At 50.1% G+C, this 17,759-nt stretch overlaps 1 protein-coding gene across 5 annotated transcripts in view; it reads right to left on the bottom strand.

Annotated features, from left to right (window-relative positions):
• Positions 1-17,759, bottom strand: part of ARAP1 (ArfGAP with RhoGAP domain, ankyrin repeat and PH domain 1) — a 252,136-nt gene that overhangs the window by 170,559 nt on the left and 63,818 nt on the right. For all 5 annotated transcript variants that reach the window (XM_073548485.1, XM_073548484.1, XM_073548488.1 and 2 more), the window contains exons 3-5: positions 8,697-8,827; positions 7,537-7,598; positions 5,402-5,514 (exon numbers count right to left, since the gene is read on the bottom strand). In XM_073548485.1, coding sequence (XP_073404586.1) covers positions 5,402-5,514; positions 7,537-7,598; positions 8,697-8,827 — 306 coding nt within the window. The remainder of the gene's footprint in view (positions 1-5,401; positions 5,515-7,536; positions 7,599-8,696; positions 8,828-17,759) is intronic.

Genomic DNA, 17,759 nt, shown 5'->3' with positions numbered 1-17,759 from the left:
AGATAAGTTGATCCAACTTTTCTCCAAATAGGCGGCCGCACAGATAAGGCAGGGAAGACAAGGACTTCTTGGAAGTAGAATCGGCCCGCCATGTCCTCAACCATAGGGCTCTTCAGATAGAGATTGCATTAGCGGCAGCAATTGCTGAACAATTGGCCGCATCCAAAGACGCATTCATTACATAGTCTCCGGCTATCGCCATCTGACCTGCGACCTCCGAGATCTCTGCAGGTAGATTCTGCTCCTGCGCGACCTTGTTTAAATGTTTCTGGCTATGATATCATAGCCTTGGCTACCCAAGTTGCTGCGAACGAGGGAGCGAGTGCAGACCCCGACGCCTCATATACTGAACGAGCTAGGCTCTCAATAAGGCAGTCCGTGGGATCTTTAAATCGAGGAAACCCTAGGGACAGATAACAGGGTCTTAGTGGCCAGGCTTGAAACCGGAGGATCCACTATTGGGGATTCCATCCACTGTTTACGGAGGTCCGGAGCAAATGGATACCTCGTTTCGAGTGCCCTTTATCCCGAGAAAAAGCCGGTCTGGACATTCTCTGTGCCGCTGCACTATGTCCTCAAACTCAGGGTGAGAGGAAAAAATTCTGTGCGGCCGCTTCACTCGTTTAAATGCCACTTTATACCCCGTAGCCGTTGCGGGATCATCCTCAAACCCCAGGGTCTGATTGACGGCTTCAATGAGGCTGTCCACTGTTTCACGTGACTCTGGAGTGTCCAGGTCAAGGGGCTCGTCTGAGTCGCAATCTGAGGTCTGCTTGCTATCAACCACTGGTGACGGGGAGCGAGAAGCACAACTTATGGATGCCGAAGGCACCGGCTGGACTGGGCGACACCGTGTGGATTCATTTCCCCTGGGTCTGCCTGGAGTGGGAGCGGCCCCTGCAGGCCGGAGGCTCCTGTGAGGTGGAGGTTCCCTCTAAGGGTACGTGCACACGCTGCGGATTTGGCAGCGTGGATTTTGTAAAATCCGCAGGTAAATCTGCAGGTCAAAAGACCTGCGGTTTTTCATCTCCTCAATGGAGGAGATGGCAAACCGCAGCGGAATCCGCAGAAAGAATTGACATGTCCTTGTCAATGGGCCTTGGCCTCTAGGGCAGCACTTACCCCAGTCCTGCGCCCCCCCCGACCTGGATGCTTCCTTTAAATCACGCGCCGACATCTGTGGCGCGCACCAGCCTGTAAAAAACCGCTCTAGGGGCGGTACTTGAGCTTTGCGGCCTAGCCCGTGCTCCGAAGCGGGGGGCCTCGATTTTACCGCTGCCCAGTGCGGGGCGGGCTGCCGGAAGTGACGCGCGGCCCTGAGGGCGGAACTTCCGGCCGAAGCCGCGGCCTCAATTTTTCTTCTGCCCGACCGGGAGGGGGTATCAAAAAATGGCGCTACTGATCAGCGCGGCGTTCCAGTCCCAGGCTGCTGCCTGACGATCCAGCCCTTCTCTTTCAGGGCTAGTGGTCGCCGAGGGGGTCTTTGATAAAGAAATAGGACGGTGCAGGCACCCTAACTCCATCCAACCCCTTCAGGGGGTGAGGAGAGGGACCGTCCGCCGCCTTGCAGCACCGCCGTCTAGCGTTGGTGGAGCAGTGGGGGCCGCACAGACTAGTCTTGTGCCTCTGTGCAAGCCCATGGTTTCATACCTAGGAGAGGACAGGGCCAAGTCTGGCATAATGTCCCACGTCGCAGGAAAGGATCCGTGGAGGGATACTCGCACGTGATCGCCCGTTGATGGTTTGGCGAAATCGGATCCTTTCAATAGGATGCGTTGCCCCTGTCTTATCTTCATAAAATAACAAATAAAAATAGAAGTCTGGGGAAAAGTCCCAGATATGTCCCTCGGTGCGGGAAAGTATACGCGGAGACGATACTCAACGCGTGCTCGCCTGTTGATGGTTTGGGGAGATCGGACCCTTTCAATAGGATTCGTCGCCCCTGTCTTATCTTCATAGTAAACTAGAAAAAAATAGTCTGGAGAGATCCAAACTGTGTGTGCCTCCATAGGACACTAAGCAAAAAACTGATTTCCGCCCGCAATAGGGGCGAGGGTGTATACTGCGGAGGAGGAGCTAACCTCTTTTTTTCCCACTTAGTGTCAGCCTCCTAGAGGCAGAAGCACACCCACAGTATCTGTGTCCCCCAATGACACAAAGGAGAAAACCTTCTTTCTTGTGGATTGGAAGGGGTTTGGTCCTGAGGAGAGGTCCTAGAAGCCCAGGGAGAACATCCATGCCCCTTTCCTTCTGGAGAAATTTCTGACAGGCTTGAAAAAGAGGGGGCATAAGGGGGGGGGATATTGTAGCTCCCGCATCTCTGCCTGCAGTCCCTCTCTATCTGCAGAGACACAGCGTACTCACCGCCAAGGATCCCGTCCTGCCCCTTCCGGGTCTGCTATTGCCCCGGGTTCACGCACTCGCACCCTTCCTTAAAGGGGCTGCGCGCGTTCCTGTAAAGTGTCCCCAGCCAATGGATGGAGGTCTCTTTCTATTTAAACCGTCTCCTCCAACATGGAGGTGCCTGTGCAATGTTGTGAGTTTGTTCTTAACACGCTTGTCAGTTCTCAGGTCCCTGTATCCGAATCTGCTGCACCCGCCAGTGCTCACCTCAATGGTAGCAGAGCCAGTTGCATTCGCCAGTGCTCACCTCAATGGCAGCAGAGCCAGCTGCATCCGCCAGTGCTCACCTCAACGGTAGCAGAGCAAGCGGCACCCGCCAGTGCTCACCTCAACGGCAGCTGAGCCTGCTGCACCCGCCAGTGCTCATCTGTCCATTAGACTGTCCGGTCTGCATCTGCGGTTCCTGTAATCTTCTCCGCCTGTCTGCTTCTGTTGGACATTTCCCCGGGCCATTCCAGCTATCCACTCCTAGGGGTCAGATGCCATCTACCCAAGGTCAGACCTAGAGTAGCACGTGAATCACCTCCCTTGTCTCTCTACAGACTGCAGTTTTGTTAGCTGCTGCATGTCCGTGGTCAGATTGGGTGAGGCTCCTAGTAACTCGTCCCTCCAGGTCTTACTTGGGTTTTGGCACAGTGGTTCCACCACCTAGCTCGTTACAAAGCCCAGAGGTTAGTAATGGAGAGGTGTCTGTAAGACGCCCCCGTTACTACCCCATAGTTATATTGGATAAAAATAACACACATCCAGAATAAAATCCTTTATTTAAAATAATGAAACAGACTCATTGATTGAATCTAAATGAAACCATACTTACGTCATCGCCCCCAGTCCACAGAAACCAATGTCTCCTGTAACAGAATTAAAATAATAAACAATATTCCTCACCTGTACGCAGAGAAGATAATAATCTATTCGTTCTGCACCACATCTAGTTCTGCTACATCTAGATTGCAGGCTGCATTGTTGCATGATGCGACCACACAGGTGCCGTCAGAAAGGTCCTGGAAGTTCACAGCCAATGAACTCAGATCAACTCACTGACGTCAGCATTAGCGCTGTTACAACTTTTCCCACGGCGCTCGCACTGACGTCAGTGAGTTGAACGGAGTTCATTGTCTGTGAACTCCCAGGACCTTTCTGACAGCACCGCGAGTGTTAGAACTTTCTCACGGTCGTGGTGACGTCACTCAGGTCACAGGAGTTCACCGCAAGACACTGAGCAGCGGTAGCACTCACTGCTCAGTGTCTCTGCAGAAAGGCAGGCTGAATGAACACATCATACACCAATGCAGCCTGCCATCTGGATGTAGCAGAGCTAGACCCGTCGTGGGACAAATGGATTATCTTCTCAGTGGAAAGCTGAAGAATATTGTTGTTTATTATTTTAATTCTGTTAACAGGAGACATTGGCTTCTTTGGACTGGGAGATGATGTGAGTATGGTAAAATTTAGATTCATTAAAGGAGTCTGTGTCATTCTTTCAAATAAATGACTTTATTCTGGTTGTGTCTTTATTTACCATATAACTATAGGATTAGCAATGGATGTGTCTTACAGACGCCTCTCCATTACTAACTCGTGGGCTTGATGTCACCGGACAATACAAAGGTGACATCAACCCCACAAATATGAACCCCACTTTCCTCCACCATAGGGCAAGTAGGAAGATCCGGGCAAAGCGCCAGAATTGGAGCATCTAATAGTGCGCCATTTACAGGCATCTGCGGGCTGCTATTTTTTAGACTGGGGTGGGCAATATCCATGGCCCCTTACCAGCCTGAGAATACCAGCACCCCAGCTGTCAGCTTTAGCTTGGCTGGTTGTCAAAAAATAGGGTGACCCCCAAGCCTTTTCTTGAAATTATTTAAATAAAAAAAAACAAGAGTGGGGACACCATATATTCTTGATAACCAGCCTTGCTAGAGCTGACAGCTGAGGGTTGCAGCCCGCAGCTGTAGTTTTGCCAGGCTGGTTATAAAAAAAAAAATAATATACAGGGAAACACCAAGTAAATTTTTTTTTAAATTAAATTATTTACAGCGCAACTGATGGGTCAATTGACACCATGTTGTCTCTGTCCCTAATTTGAGCTCTTTGGTAGCTATTTGCCATCCCTGAAGAGGTTGTCTATGCATCTGATTTTGCCTCCCATTGAATTCAATGAGGTTCCAATATGTTAGTTGGACTCTTCGCCGAACATCTGAACAATCGCTGAACCCAACCTTGAAAGGTTCGCTCATCTCTACTCACTACATAAAGATTTATATAGACACCACTATTGAGAGTTCACTACATACAGATTTATAAAGCCACCACTAGGGGCAGCTCACTACACACATTTATACAGCTGCCACTAGAGGAAGCTCACTACATACAGATTTGTACAGGTGCCACTAGAGGGAGCTCACTAAATACAGATTTATACAGCCACCACTAGAGGGAGCTCACTACATAGATTTATACAGTCACTACTAGTGGGAGCTCAATACATACAGATTAATACAGCCACCACTAGAGGGAGCTCACTACATACAGATTTATACAGTCACCACTAGGGGGAGCTCACTACATACAGATTTATACAGTCACCACTAGGGGGAGCTCACTACATACAGATTTATACAGTCACAACTAGGGGGAGCTCACTGTATACAGATTAATACAGCCACCACTAGAGGGAGCTCACTACATACAGATTTATACAGTCACCACTAGGGGGAGCTCACTGTATACAGATTAATACAGCCACCACTAGAGGGAGCTCACTACATACAGATTTATAAAGCCACCACTAGGGGGAGTTCACTACAGACAAAAAATTACAGTTAGCATTATGAACAGTGTGCGTCCCTTAGTGGTGAATAAACAGAAAATGTGTGTGAGGTTTCTGACACTGCACTTTGCGGATCCCTAGAAAAAAGCCACCCTCATCTCTACACTGTAGATCATCTGCGTTATATGACCTCCTAGTTGTGCAGGTGTAGGAAAGACTTACGTGTACTGAACATCGTCATAGTCGGCTGAGCCGCTCTCCTTTTTGCCGTCTTCATCAGTCTCTGGACTGTTAACATTCAGATGCCGGAAGCCGGTGAGAACAATCCCATCAATCTGTAAGAAGATTCAGAGCGTGGTCACATCTCGTACATGTCATGCCATCAGTGAGTTAAAGGGGCACTCACCTTAAAAGTGTTACTCTGCCCCAAGGATCACATGACCTCCCATGATTAGATCGGTATCTGAGAATAATTAATCCTGACCAAATACAATAAAATGTTCCAGGACTTTCTATCGTTTTCTTCAAATCATTATTTTCACGATAAGAAAACAATATTAGAAAGTGAAGGGCCAGGAAGACCACAACCATCCACAACCATGTACATGCCCATAGAAGTCAATGGGAATCTGCACTAACGTCAGGGAGCTAAGAGTATCAAACTTCTCTTCAGAAGTCAATCTGGGGGAGCGCTTCATAGAGAGATACATGAGCAGCAGCCACAGCAAAAACGAGAGAGCGCTTTATATTAAGGGGAGTGACTTCATATATATTTAGAACCCTACAGTAATATCATCCTTAATACAGGACCCTTTTAATATAAAGTATTAAGACCCCAAATCAAAACTCAAGACTCTAAAGGCCCTAAGTATATTTAAACCCTAGGACCTATAAATATAAATCAGACCCAGACCCTGCATTAACATCAGACCCCAGACCAAACTAATCTCTTAATATCAGACATCCCAAATTTATTCAGACCCCAGAACAGACCAATAAAACGCAAGACCCCAATAATACCATCAGACCTTCACTAGACACACACAGTCAGGGCCTCCAGTGCCAGAGGCAGCACAACAACCTTAAAACATCTGTGACCCTCCACCATATCTGACTGTAGGTATTCTGTTGTTTTCTTTGTAGGCCTCATTCGTTTTCCATAAACAGCAGAATGATTTACCAAAAAGCTCTACCTTGGTCTCATCTGTATACAAGAAGCTTTCCCAGAAGGATTTTGTCTTACTCAAATAAAATTTTGGCAAACTGCAGTCTTAGCATTTTTTTGTCTCAGTGTCAGCAGTGGGGTCCTCTGGGGTTCCTTGCAATAGCGTTTCATGTTATTCATTACGTGGACATATACTCCACATGGACATTGATGCACCCTGAGCCCGCAGGACAGCTTGAATTTCTTTGGAGCTTCATTGGGGTCCTTATCCACCATCCGGATTATTCATCCAGTGTTGCAACCTTTCATCAATTTTTTTCTGCTGTCAGTATCCAGGGAGATAAGCTACAGTGTTATGAGTTTTAAACTTAATTATGCTGCATACTCCGTGGACAAAGGAACATCAAGATTTCTGGAGATGGACTTGTAAACTTGAGATTGTGCAACAATTTTGGTTCTCAAGTCCTCAGACATTCTCTTCTCCTCTTTCTGTTCTCCATGCTTAATGTAGCACATACAGACACACAATGGAAAGTATGAGACAACGTCTCGCCTTATCTGGTTTCGGGTGTGATTTTCATATTTCCCACACCTGTTACTTGCCACAGGTGAGTGTGAACGAGCATCACATGTTTGAAAAAGTCGTTTACCTACAATTTTGGAAAGGTGCCAACAATTTTCTCAGGCCAATTTATGGGGTGGGTTTTTGTGTGAAATCATGTCCAATTTGCCTTTTTTTTCCCCCTCAGAATTTTTTTGTGTTGTTCCAATACACACAAAGGAAATAAACAGGTAAATAACAAAACATGTGGAATTGCAATAATTTTCTAGGGGAAATAATTTTTTTTTTCTGAAACATTTTCAAAAGTGCCAACACTTTCGGCCATCACTGTATTAACATAGGTTTCCAAAGAAACCAGACCAAATAATATCAGACCAGACCCCCTAAATACAGTCAGACCCCAGACCAGTCCCCAATATTACCATCACACCCAGACACAACACTTAATTAACTGAAGGCCACAGATTAAACCGCTATATTGACACCAGTCTGAATATAACACTAAAACCAGCCCCTTCTGATAACTCCAGACCCCGTCTTGATGTCAGGCGGTGTGCCGGACCATACACCGCCCCTCCCGGCTCAGAGCCTCGCTGTGTGAGCTCTATAGCAATCCCGGACAGCTCTTACGTCTTGGCTCAGCTCATAGATGCATCCGGAGCCGCGATCTCCTATCTCCGACATCTGAGGACCTGAAACGAAGGAAAGAAAAAGAAAGTGAGAGCGAGATCCAGGAGCGAGAATCATCCCAGGGAGGACTGTGACCGACACACGCTGGCTTCAGATCCTCACCACATCTAACATCTCTGCTTCCTGCCACTGAATGGTTTACATCCTGAACCCCCATATAAAACGGATACTGCTCACAGCTGAGCTTCTGTTACATTTGTACCTTCCTCTATGACACAACCACAGCAGCAGCACAAGTTTTTCTCCTGCCTTATTTGACACAATGTAATAATACAGGAAAAATATATCAGAGAAGCCTGGACACAACTGCAACGAAGCCACAGCTGTGAAGTAGGAGCCTGGACGGAAAAAGAAAAGAGGCCAGTCACTGACAGCAAGCAGAGAGGGGCGCTTGTTTCTGATGACTCCGCCGGCCGGGCTCAACCTCGACCCCTCCAGCAAAACCTACAAACATTTCTAAGGCTGGTTTCACATTTGTGTGTCAGGGCGCAGCGACGGCATGCGCATGGCCGCCGTTAAGCCCTGCCCCCTGCCGCGCCTCCTCCGGTAGCCCCGCCTACCGGCGCATGACGCTGCATGCGTCCCCTATCTTTATCACTGGGGACGCAGGCCGTGCGCAGTATGCGTTTGGCGGCACATGCCTCCTTTTGACGGTGCGCCGACCAGCGCCAAACGCAACCTGTTGCAATTCGGTTGCACGGCCTGCGTCCCCAGTGATAAAGATAGGGGACGCAGGACGCATGCAGCGCCATGCGCCGGTAGGCGGGGCTACCGGAGGCGCGGCAGGGGCGGGGCTTAGCTGCGGCCGTGCGCAGGCCGTCGCTGCGCCCTGACACGCAAATGTGAAACTAGCCTAAAAGTAGAGTTTGTTAACTACGAGTCGTGGAAAAATTTAAGGAACTTTGACCCTGCACGCCATGTTACTGAGCAGCGGCCCGGAATCAAAGGGTTAACAATGTATAAAAAGTAAAAAAAAATACACCCAGATAAGAGGCAACGCCACCGGCAGAATATGACCGCATGCTGAGCTGGGAATGGTGAGCACCCCGATGACATCACTGGTCCCTGAGCAGAACACTGGCGTGAGGATGACTACTTACTGTCACGAGGAGGCAGGGTCGGCGTAGGAGGCGGGTCTCTAGGAGCCACGCGGGGGAGGGGCTTAGGGATAGAAAGGAACTGAACCACGTGATCATCATCAAATCTGACATCATCCCACACAGGAGACGAGCTGCAAAGTAAAAGAACAGACGATCAGTCACATGACAAAGCCCTGCAGCATGTATGCGTAAGCTTACATGGGACTGCAATTGACATCTACTACACGATCTGTACATCACAGAGTGATGGCTGCCTTATCTTTGGTGTTACATAGGGCTGTAGGTGACAGCTACCATATTATCTGTACTCAGAGATATCACTGTGTTATCCGTGTTACATAGGACTGCAGGTGACATCTACTACATTATCTGTACTCAGAGATATCACTGTGTTATCTGTGTTACATAGGACCGCAGGATGGACGATATGTGATGACACAAACATATCTATATATATAAAACTCAATCTGTAGTAGCCCGCTCTATACAAATCCACAGTTCTCGCCCGATTTGGGTGAAATTTGGAACGCCCCCCCACCCACAGGAGCAGAATATTGCGCATGTTACATCTCGCTAGCATCCCTCCGTCATGAGATTGGGGCTCCTGAAGTTAGGCCCTATACATATAATCTAGAAACGTGAAGGTGAAAATAAAAGTGCTGAGGGGAAAACAGTCGTGACTGACAGGGACGGATTATAGCGACGGCGCCAAAGAGTCGCTGCTAAAGGGGCCGCACCACCACACACAACACACAAACATTTCACAAACATCACACAGACAGCACACATACACCAACCCACAAGCACAACACCACACAAATGCCACAACACACCACACAAACACCAGACCACGCTAGACACACACAACACAACCACCTCACAAATACCACAACACACACATGCACACCACACACACACGCAAGGTCCACACACAATCAGATGGATGCACCCTACGCACACGGACGAACATTACTGAGCAGCAATATTGGTCAGGCGAAAAATGCCTCATAGTAAGATTGTCATTATTGCTTACTATACAGGGAGCTTTCATCACTGAGCTGCTGAGGTAAAGAGAAAGCTGAGATCTGATTGGTTGCTATGGGCAGCTAGACAAGTCTGCCTGTGAGGCGGCTTTCATTACTGCCTGTGAGGCAGTTTTCATTACTGAGATGTGAGGCGGTTTTCATTACTGAGATGTGAGCTCCCTCAGGTGATACTAATACTGTGTGAGGGCTGCTCTGCATTCACTATTCATCCTATTACATCTCTTATCAGTGTCAGGTGAATTCTTAAGGGTCATAATACTAAGGACTGTTTCCTAAAATGCCGTCCAAAAAACGACCATCTATTGGGCAAGTTCATCCAAAAGCTAAGAAAGCAAAATTGTGTGAAAGAGTTGAGACAAGTGAACGTGACTCGCGGCTCGACAAATTAGTAAAATTCCAAAATAATAAAAAGTTAAAGTGGGAAAAAAAAAAAATCCCACAATAAGTGAACCAGCTGAAATATGGAAGACAACAGAAAAACGTGACGATAATTATCATTTTCAGTGAAAAAGCTGCTGCACCCTCTGTATATAAACAATGAGGCCTGAAGTACTGAGAAAAAGCGGCCTCCTGAAGAAACAAGGTGCGGTGAAACGCGCGTCGGGGCTTTGTGCATTTCCCCAACTCACCTGCTTTGGCTACTATGTCTCAAGGTAATGTGCAGATCAGTCTTATCCCAGTTCTTTATCTTTGACACACTGCATTTGCACTTTATATTAGATTATTGTAATTTCTGGTCTGTCAACCACAGCACTTTATAGAGATTATAGCTGCTTATTTATCATTATTTAACATCTATGCAGCACTGTTGGGTAATGCGTGTTTTCTAAGTACTATATGTTCTATCTTGCTTAGTACTTACACGTTTGACTGTATTATACTCTGAATACCCTGTCTTTTATGATTATTGTTGCAATAAAGTTCATTATCTTAACTTTACAGTAATCTAATTATACAGTAGTGATTTCACTTGGAATTTGTTATTGAGATCATACTCTTCTTTTTTCGTTTTGGTTTATATGCAAAGTCTATGGTCTGTGTGTATTCAGCGAGCAATGAACTTAATACATAGAAAACTGATGACAAAACACCAAAGTGAGCAGCTGTGAGGGCGGGGATTGTGCAACATGGGGAAATAAGAGCAAAGCAATAATGACACCAACAACACTGCAGAGAGGAACATAGCACAACGCTCCACCCACACAGCCTACTGCTCCCCATCATCAGCCATTACTGGGGAGGAGGCTGTAGGACAGGAGACTACAATCTATTACTCCCCGTTATCAGCCATTACTGGGGAGGAGACTGTAGGACAGGAGACTACAATCAATTACTCCCTGTTATCATCCATTACTGGGGGAGGAGACTGTAGGACAGGAGACTACAATCTATTACTCCCCGTTATCAGCCATTACTGGGGAGGAGACTATAGGACAGGAGACTACAATCTATTACTCCCCGTTATCAGCCATTACTGGGGAGGAGACTGTAGGACAGGAGACTACAATCTATTACTCCCCGTTATCAGCCATTACTGGGGGAGGAGACTGTAGGACAGGAGACTACAATCTATTACTCCCCGTTATCAGCCATTACTGGGGGAGGAGACTGTAGGACAGGAGACTGCAATCTATTACTCCCTGTTATCAGCCATTACTGGGGGGAGGAGACTGTAGGACAGGAGAATACAATCTATTACTCCCCGTTATCAGCCATTACTGGGGGAGGAGACTGTAGGACAGGAGAATACAATCTATTACTCCCCGTTATCAGCCATTACTGGGGGAGGAGACTGTAGGACAGGAGAATACAATCTATTACTCCCCGTTATCAGCCATTACTGGGGAGGAGACTGTAGGACAGGAGACTACAATCTATTACTCCCCGTTATCAGCCATTACTGGGGGAGGAGACTGTAGGACAGGAGACTGCAATCTATTACTCCCTGTTATCAGCCATTACTGGGGGGAGGAGACTGTAGGACAGGAGAATACAATCTATTACTCCCCGTTATCAGCCATTACTGGGGGAGGAGACTGTAGGACAGGAGAATACAATCTATTACTCCCCGTTATCAGCCATTACTGGGGGAGGAGACTGTAGGACAGGAGAATACAATCTATTACTCCCCGTTATCGGCCATTACTGGGGGAGGAGACTGTAGGACAGGAGAATACAATCTATTACTCCCCGTTATCAGCCATTACTGGGGGAGGAGACTGTAGGACAGGAGAATACAATCTATTACTCCCCGTTATCAGCCATTACTGGGGAGGAGACTGTAGGACAGGAGACTACAATTTATTACTCCCCGTTATCAGCCATTACTGGGGGAGGAGACTGTAGGACAGGAGAATACAATCTATTACTCCCCGTTATCAGCCATTACTGGGGGAGGAGACTGTAGGACAGGAGAATACAATCTATTACTCCCAGTTATCGGCCATTACTGGGGGAGGAGACTGTAGGACAGGAGAATACAATATATTACTCCCCGTTATCAGCCATTACTGGGGGAGGAGACTGTAGGACAGGAGACTACACTCTATTACTCCCCGTTATCAGCCATTACTGGGGAGGAGACTGTAGGACAGGTGCCCACAATCAGTCACACCCTGCTGAGAGCAGCACCTGTCTTGTGAGCTCCAGGACTTCCAGGAGGAGGCCCAGAGTCTGCCTCTCTTCTCCCCAGGGAGAGGCAGGCTTCCTGGGAGCCAGGCATGGCTTCCCAGGCTTCTGTTCCCCGGTCTGTGCCGGCGGGGGACAGAGAGCAGCAGCAACCAGCCCAGGAGGGCGTGAGGAGATCTGGTCGGATGAGAAAGACCGTACCCACCTACTCCAACCCCGAGACGGCTCATCGTCCGCCCAGAGAGGGAGACAGAGGCACCCCAGGCCCCAAGAAGAAGAGCCCAGCAACATCATGGGGCGAGATGACCTCCAGCGAGTCCACGAGCTCCTTCTCCTCCCGAGTGGTCGCCATGTTGCGAGAGTACGAGGACGCCGGCAAAGCACTGACCGGGCTGAAGGAGCAGCTGCGGGAGGCACAGATCCTGAACACCCGTGCCTCTAACAAGGAAAGACCCGCAACCTCCCAGAGGTTTAAAGCCCTCAGAGATGAGGTGGTCCGGTTAGTGCTCCTCCGGGAGGGGATTGAGAAAAGCGCAGGTCCCTTCCTGGAGAGGTTTAAGAACCAGCGGCGGTTCTCTGAAATGAAGGGGTTAAATACCTCGGGAGAACTGCCAGCCGGCGTCCTAAGCGAGGAGGAGGAGGACGATGAAGTCGTGGCTGGAGTCTCTCGTGCTGGAACAAGCCGGGAGAAAGAGTCGCAGAGCCAGCAAGGAAGCGGCCTCCCGGCACGGCAGAGGACTCCGACAACCCATGCTGGAGTGTCAGCGGAGGAAGAGGAGGAGTGCGGTCTGTTGAGGGAGATCAGAGAGCTGGAGTCTCCTGTGGACCTGACCAGATTCTCCTTTGGGGAGGACGAGCCAGCGGAGGAGACCAAAAAGAGGAGGAAGACCAAGAAGGCGAGACAGGAGGTGGTGAGTTACAAATATGTACCAATGTCTGATGTTACACCTACCACCTCCTGTGTAAACCCCACCAAACCTAAAAGCACGGGCTCTGCAGTGGGTCTGGGGCATAGGCAAGGTGGGGAGAGGAGGAGGACGTCCGGCAATGCTGCCGTCTGTGCAGCGAACAGTGCAGGGGGTGAGGCTGTGGAGGTACTCACGGCGCCGGACATAGGGGACCCCGTGGAGTTTCCCTCCCTGCCTGCTGCGGCCAAGCCGGTTATCACTGGGGCCGAGGAGAGCGGGGGGGATGTCCACGCCGTTGCGAAAGGGGGACGGTGTGGGCAGACTCCATCCCTGCTCACTGCAGCTGAGCCGGCCGACGCCGGGGCTGTGGGGGGCAGGGCCGAGGAGCATGGTGCGGCGAAAGGGGGGCGCACTGTTGTGAGAGGGGCGCAGTGCGCCTCAACAGAGGAAAGGAGGCGCGCAGCTGAGACAGAGCCACGGGAAAAAAAAAAAATACACAGCAAAAGCAGGGAACATCATCAGCAAGGAACACTGTGCGCTCTGCTGTGACAGGGGGACAGCATGCCCCAAAAAATGATACCAGCACCCCGAAGTCTGTGGCTACAGGGCAGGCAGCCCAGAACAATAAGGGGCACAGTGCTCCAAAAGAACTGCACAATGTCAGCACTGAGCTAATTAAAACGGGTGTGGTGCTGCACCGCTCCCCCCGACCCAGCAGGTGTGAGTGCAGAGATTGCAGACACAAGGGAGGAGGGAATGGAGGTGACTGTGGAAGGTGCAGAGAACAGTGGTAATGGGGTGAATGATGGGAGTAGTAGTGGAGTGAATAATGGGAGTTGTGGTGCCGCAAACGTTGGGAGTATTGGTGGAGTGAATGATGGGACAGGTGGTGGAGTGAATGATAGGAGATGTGGTGCCGCAAACGTTGGGAGTATTGGTGGAGTGAATGGTGGGAATAGTGGTGGAGTGAATGATGGGAGTTGCGGTGCCGCAAATGATGGGAGTATTGGTGGAGTGAATGAGGAGAGCAGCACTGGTGTTGGTGGAGGGGAAGTAGGTAGTGGTCCCACTGCCCCCCCAGTGGTGGCGAGGGCTTCAGCCCCTAGCTATTCGGGAGCTGTCACTGCTGGGGGTAGTAGTGCGCCCTTGTCTGGTGGCCCCGAGGATGGTGACTTGCAGCAGCGCTTCCTGGACGCCCTGAAGAAAGGGGAGAGTTCCATCAATGTAGAGGGGAGGGAGGTTGATCTGTCTTTCTGGATAGAGAGACATGGTCTTTCCGCCTTCCGAGATAGAGGGGCAGAGACTGTCTGGTCTCTGCCGACACCGGGGCAGAGGAGTAACCGTAGGAACGTGGTCCGTCTCCAGTGGGTAAGCAAGGATGCCTGTCCTGATCGGTCAAAGGTTGCTGAGCTCCTGCTGGGGATGGGCTTCGCAGCATACGACATCTTTGCCTTGATCCATCCCTATGGGACCTCCTACTTCGATGTCAGCTTCGTGAGACCGGAGGGCCTTGAGCTTTTTTGGTCTCGCCATGAGCTGGCTCGTGGTCGCCCCGAATGGCAAGGTTTTGTCCCTGTCGCAATATCCCGCCAGAACTCGGTCAGGAAGGTGACCGTTTTGACCAGTAACGAGTCACTTTCCTGCATGGACATCTCCACCTGGATTGGTCGATATGGCGACATCGTCGGCATTCCTGAGAAGACCCGCGACGACCATGGTATCTGGTCAGGGGCCTGGACCTTCATGGTGAAATTGAAGGTTTCAGGAAACACTGTTACCCATATACCTTCCTCTACATTTTTGGGGAGGGACAGGATCCTGATTTTCTACCAGGGGCAGCCTAAGGTCTGTCACAGGTGCGGCAGCCCCACACACTTCAGTGCGCAGTGTACCACCCAGAAATGCGCACTGTGTGGGGACCTTGGCCATCTCGCTGCTACCTGTGGCAGGATTAGGTGTAACTTGTGTGGTGACCTCGGTCATCCATTCAGTCGCTGTCCGCGTTCCTTTGCCAATGCAGTCCTGAAAGCGGCGAGTGCGGGACAGGCGAAAGCCGGGACTAATCTTGCCGGTGAAGGGACCAGTAGGGGCGGAGGAGGCAGGGAACCGGTGAGGAGCAAGCTGCCGCCATCCAACATCAGGCGGCAGGAGCAACGCCATGGGAACAGGGGGCAGGGAGTAATGACCCTAAACCCTGACCCAGGTACTTCACTTGCAGCTGAGGATCCTAAAGACAGCGAATTGAGTGAGGAAGTCAGGAGACTTGAAAGGGAGGAGCAGGCGGACGCCATGTCCTCCCAGGAACCCTCATCCGGTGACAGTCTGGATGAGGGAGAGGGGGAATGGTCACAACAAAGGAAAAAGGGTAACCGGAAAACAACCAAGGGTAGGAGTGGGTCCGGGTCTCGAGCCTCCGCTCTGGAGTGCGACCCCTCTGATTCTCTAGCCCTGATCCAGGTGCCATTGGAAGGTCCAGCCGCCCCCCCTCTGGTGGATCTCTCCAACCGGTTCGGGGCCCTCCAGGACTCCCCTGCAGAGGGGGAGGACGGGAGCCCGGAGCCGGAGGTTGCGGACAGGGATGTTGGGGCTCAGGGGGTCGCTGAGTCTTCTTCTCAGGGAGCAATTAAAGGGCCCTCTGGGGGGGGGGACTACCTCGGGACCACCAGACAAGGGCCAGAGTGTATGTAAGGAGAGAATGGATGAGTCTGTGTGTCTTAAGCGCACTAAAAGCTCATCATTGTCTGAGGAAGAGCGTGAAGCTGTTGGGGGTGGGAAGAAAAAGGCTATCTAATCCAATCAATCATGATGGCGGCACCCACACCGTTGACGCTGGCAACCATTAATGTTGCCAGCATAAAGTCAGAAGCGGCAAGGTTCACGGCCTTTCATTTTCTCGGCCAACTTGATGCCGACATTTTGTTTTTGCAGGAGACCAGGTTGACTGACCTATCAACCATGCATAAAGCAAGGAGGGAGTGGAGGCATGGGCCCTCCTACTGGTCTCTTGCGGCCGAGCCGTATAGCGGGGTGGCGGTCCTTTTTAAGACCGCAGCGGTTGAATGCAGACGATTAATTGAATTAGAAATGGGGAGATGCTTGATCCTAGATGTCTCCATGGGGGGACAGGAGCTTCGGCTCATTAACATCTACGGTCCCCAATCCAAGTGGGACCGCAGATGTCTCTTCTTGAAGATCAAACCTTTCTTATTTTCAAGTCGGCAGGTGGTCTTTGGAGGGGATTTCAACAACGTCACGAGACCCTGTGATAGAGGAGGTTCTGGGGACCGGCTGACTTATGATTGCGTCGCGCTAAACAGGATAGTAAGTGAGGCACGCCTAGTGGATGTCCACATCCGGCACAACACAGGCAGCACGGGATTCACCTTTTTTAGAGTTAGTCAGTGCAGGTCTAGGATAGACAGGTTTTATTTGAAGGAGGAAGCCGTCTCCTCGCCGTTGTCGGTTGTGGAGGTGGAGTTCTCCGACCACTGTTTGATTATGTTTTCTCTGAACGTTACAGAGACTCCTAGGATGGGAAGAGGTTATTGGAAGCTGAATTCATCAATCCTTGAGGAAGAAGCTGTGAGACGGTCTTTTGAGGATTTTCTTCAGAGCCAGGTACCGCTGCTGGGCCTAAGTAACACTAAGTCAGAGTGGTGGGAGATGTTCAAACATCGGGTGGCGAAATTCTTCCGGCAACTCTCGAACCTCAGAAGCCTGAACAGGGATCGCCTGTATCAGAGCCTGAGGAGACGACTCGAGCATCTTGTCTCGACTGGAGGTAGCCGCGAGGAGATCTCCGGTGTGAAGTCCTTGCTGAAGAGGTGTCAGTACGATAGGCACGCATCTTTGGTTTTTGAGAGGGACTACGGGAAGTACTACTCGCCCGACCCTTACAGAAGCTGCAAGATGTCAGTGAATAGTAAGATAGTGACGGGGCTGATGGACAGTACGGGATCCTTGAAGAGGTCCAGATCAGGGATCTTGGAGGTCGTCAGTTCATACTACTCACACCTCTTGGGAAGGAGGGAACTGGATCGTGACAGGATGTCGGCTTTCCTGGCTGAAGCTGTTCCGGAGCCAGGGGCTGACCTCTCGCTGGACGTTTTGGCAGAAGCGATCAAAGAAGAGGAAGTGAGACTGGCGATCGATGGGCTCAGGCCCAAAAAATCACCAGGTCCGGATGGCTTAACATCCGAGTTCTTTAGGACCTTTAGGGACTCCTTGGTTCCCCTCTTGACTCAGGTGTTTAATGAGTGTCTCTCCTCGGGCACCCTGCCGAGATCATTAAGGAGGTCAGCTTTGATCATTTTGTCAAAGGGTAAGGATCCGTCACGCATTGAGAATTGGCGTCCCATAGCACTTCTCAATGTGGACAGGAAGGTTTTGGCTAAGATACTTTTCAACAGGCTGGTGAAGTTTGCGCCGCGGCTGCTTTCAGAGGCTCAGAACTGTTGCGTTCCTGGCCGTAGCACTTTCAG

This window comes from Dendrobates tinctorius, unplaced genomic scaffold, assembly GCF_039654945.1.
Source record: "Dendrobates tinctorius isolate UK_male_01 unplaced genomic scaffold, ASM3965494v1 ptg000157l, whole genome shotgun sequence".
Taxonomy (NCBI): Eukaryota; Metazoa; Chordata; class Amphibia; order Anura; family Dendrobatidae; genus Dendrobates; species Dendrobates tinctorius.
Note: the sequence above shows the minus strand (reverse complement) of the source record. Positions and strands in the feature narration are given on the sequence as shown.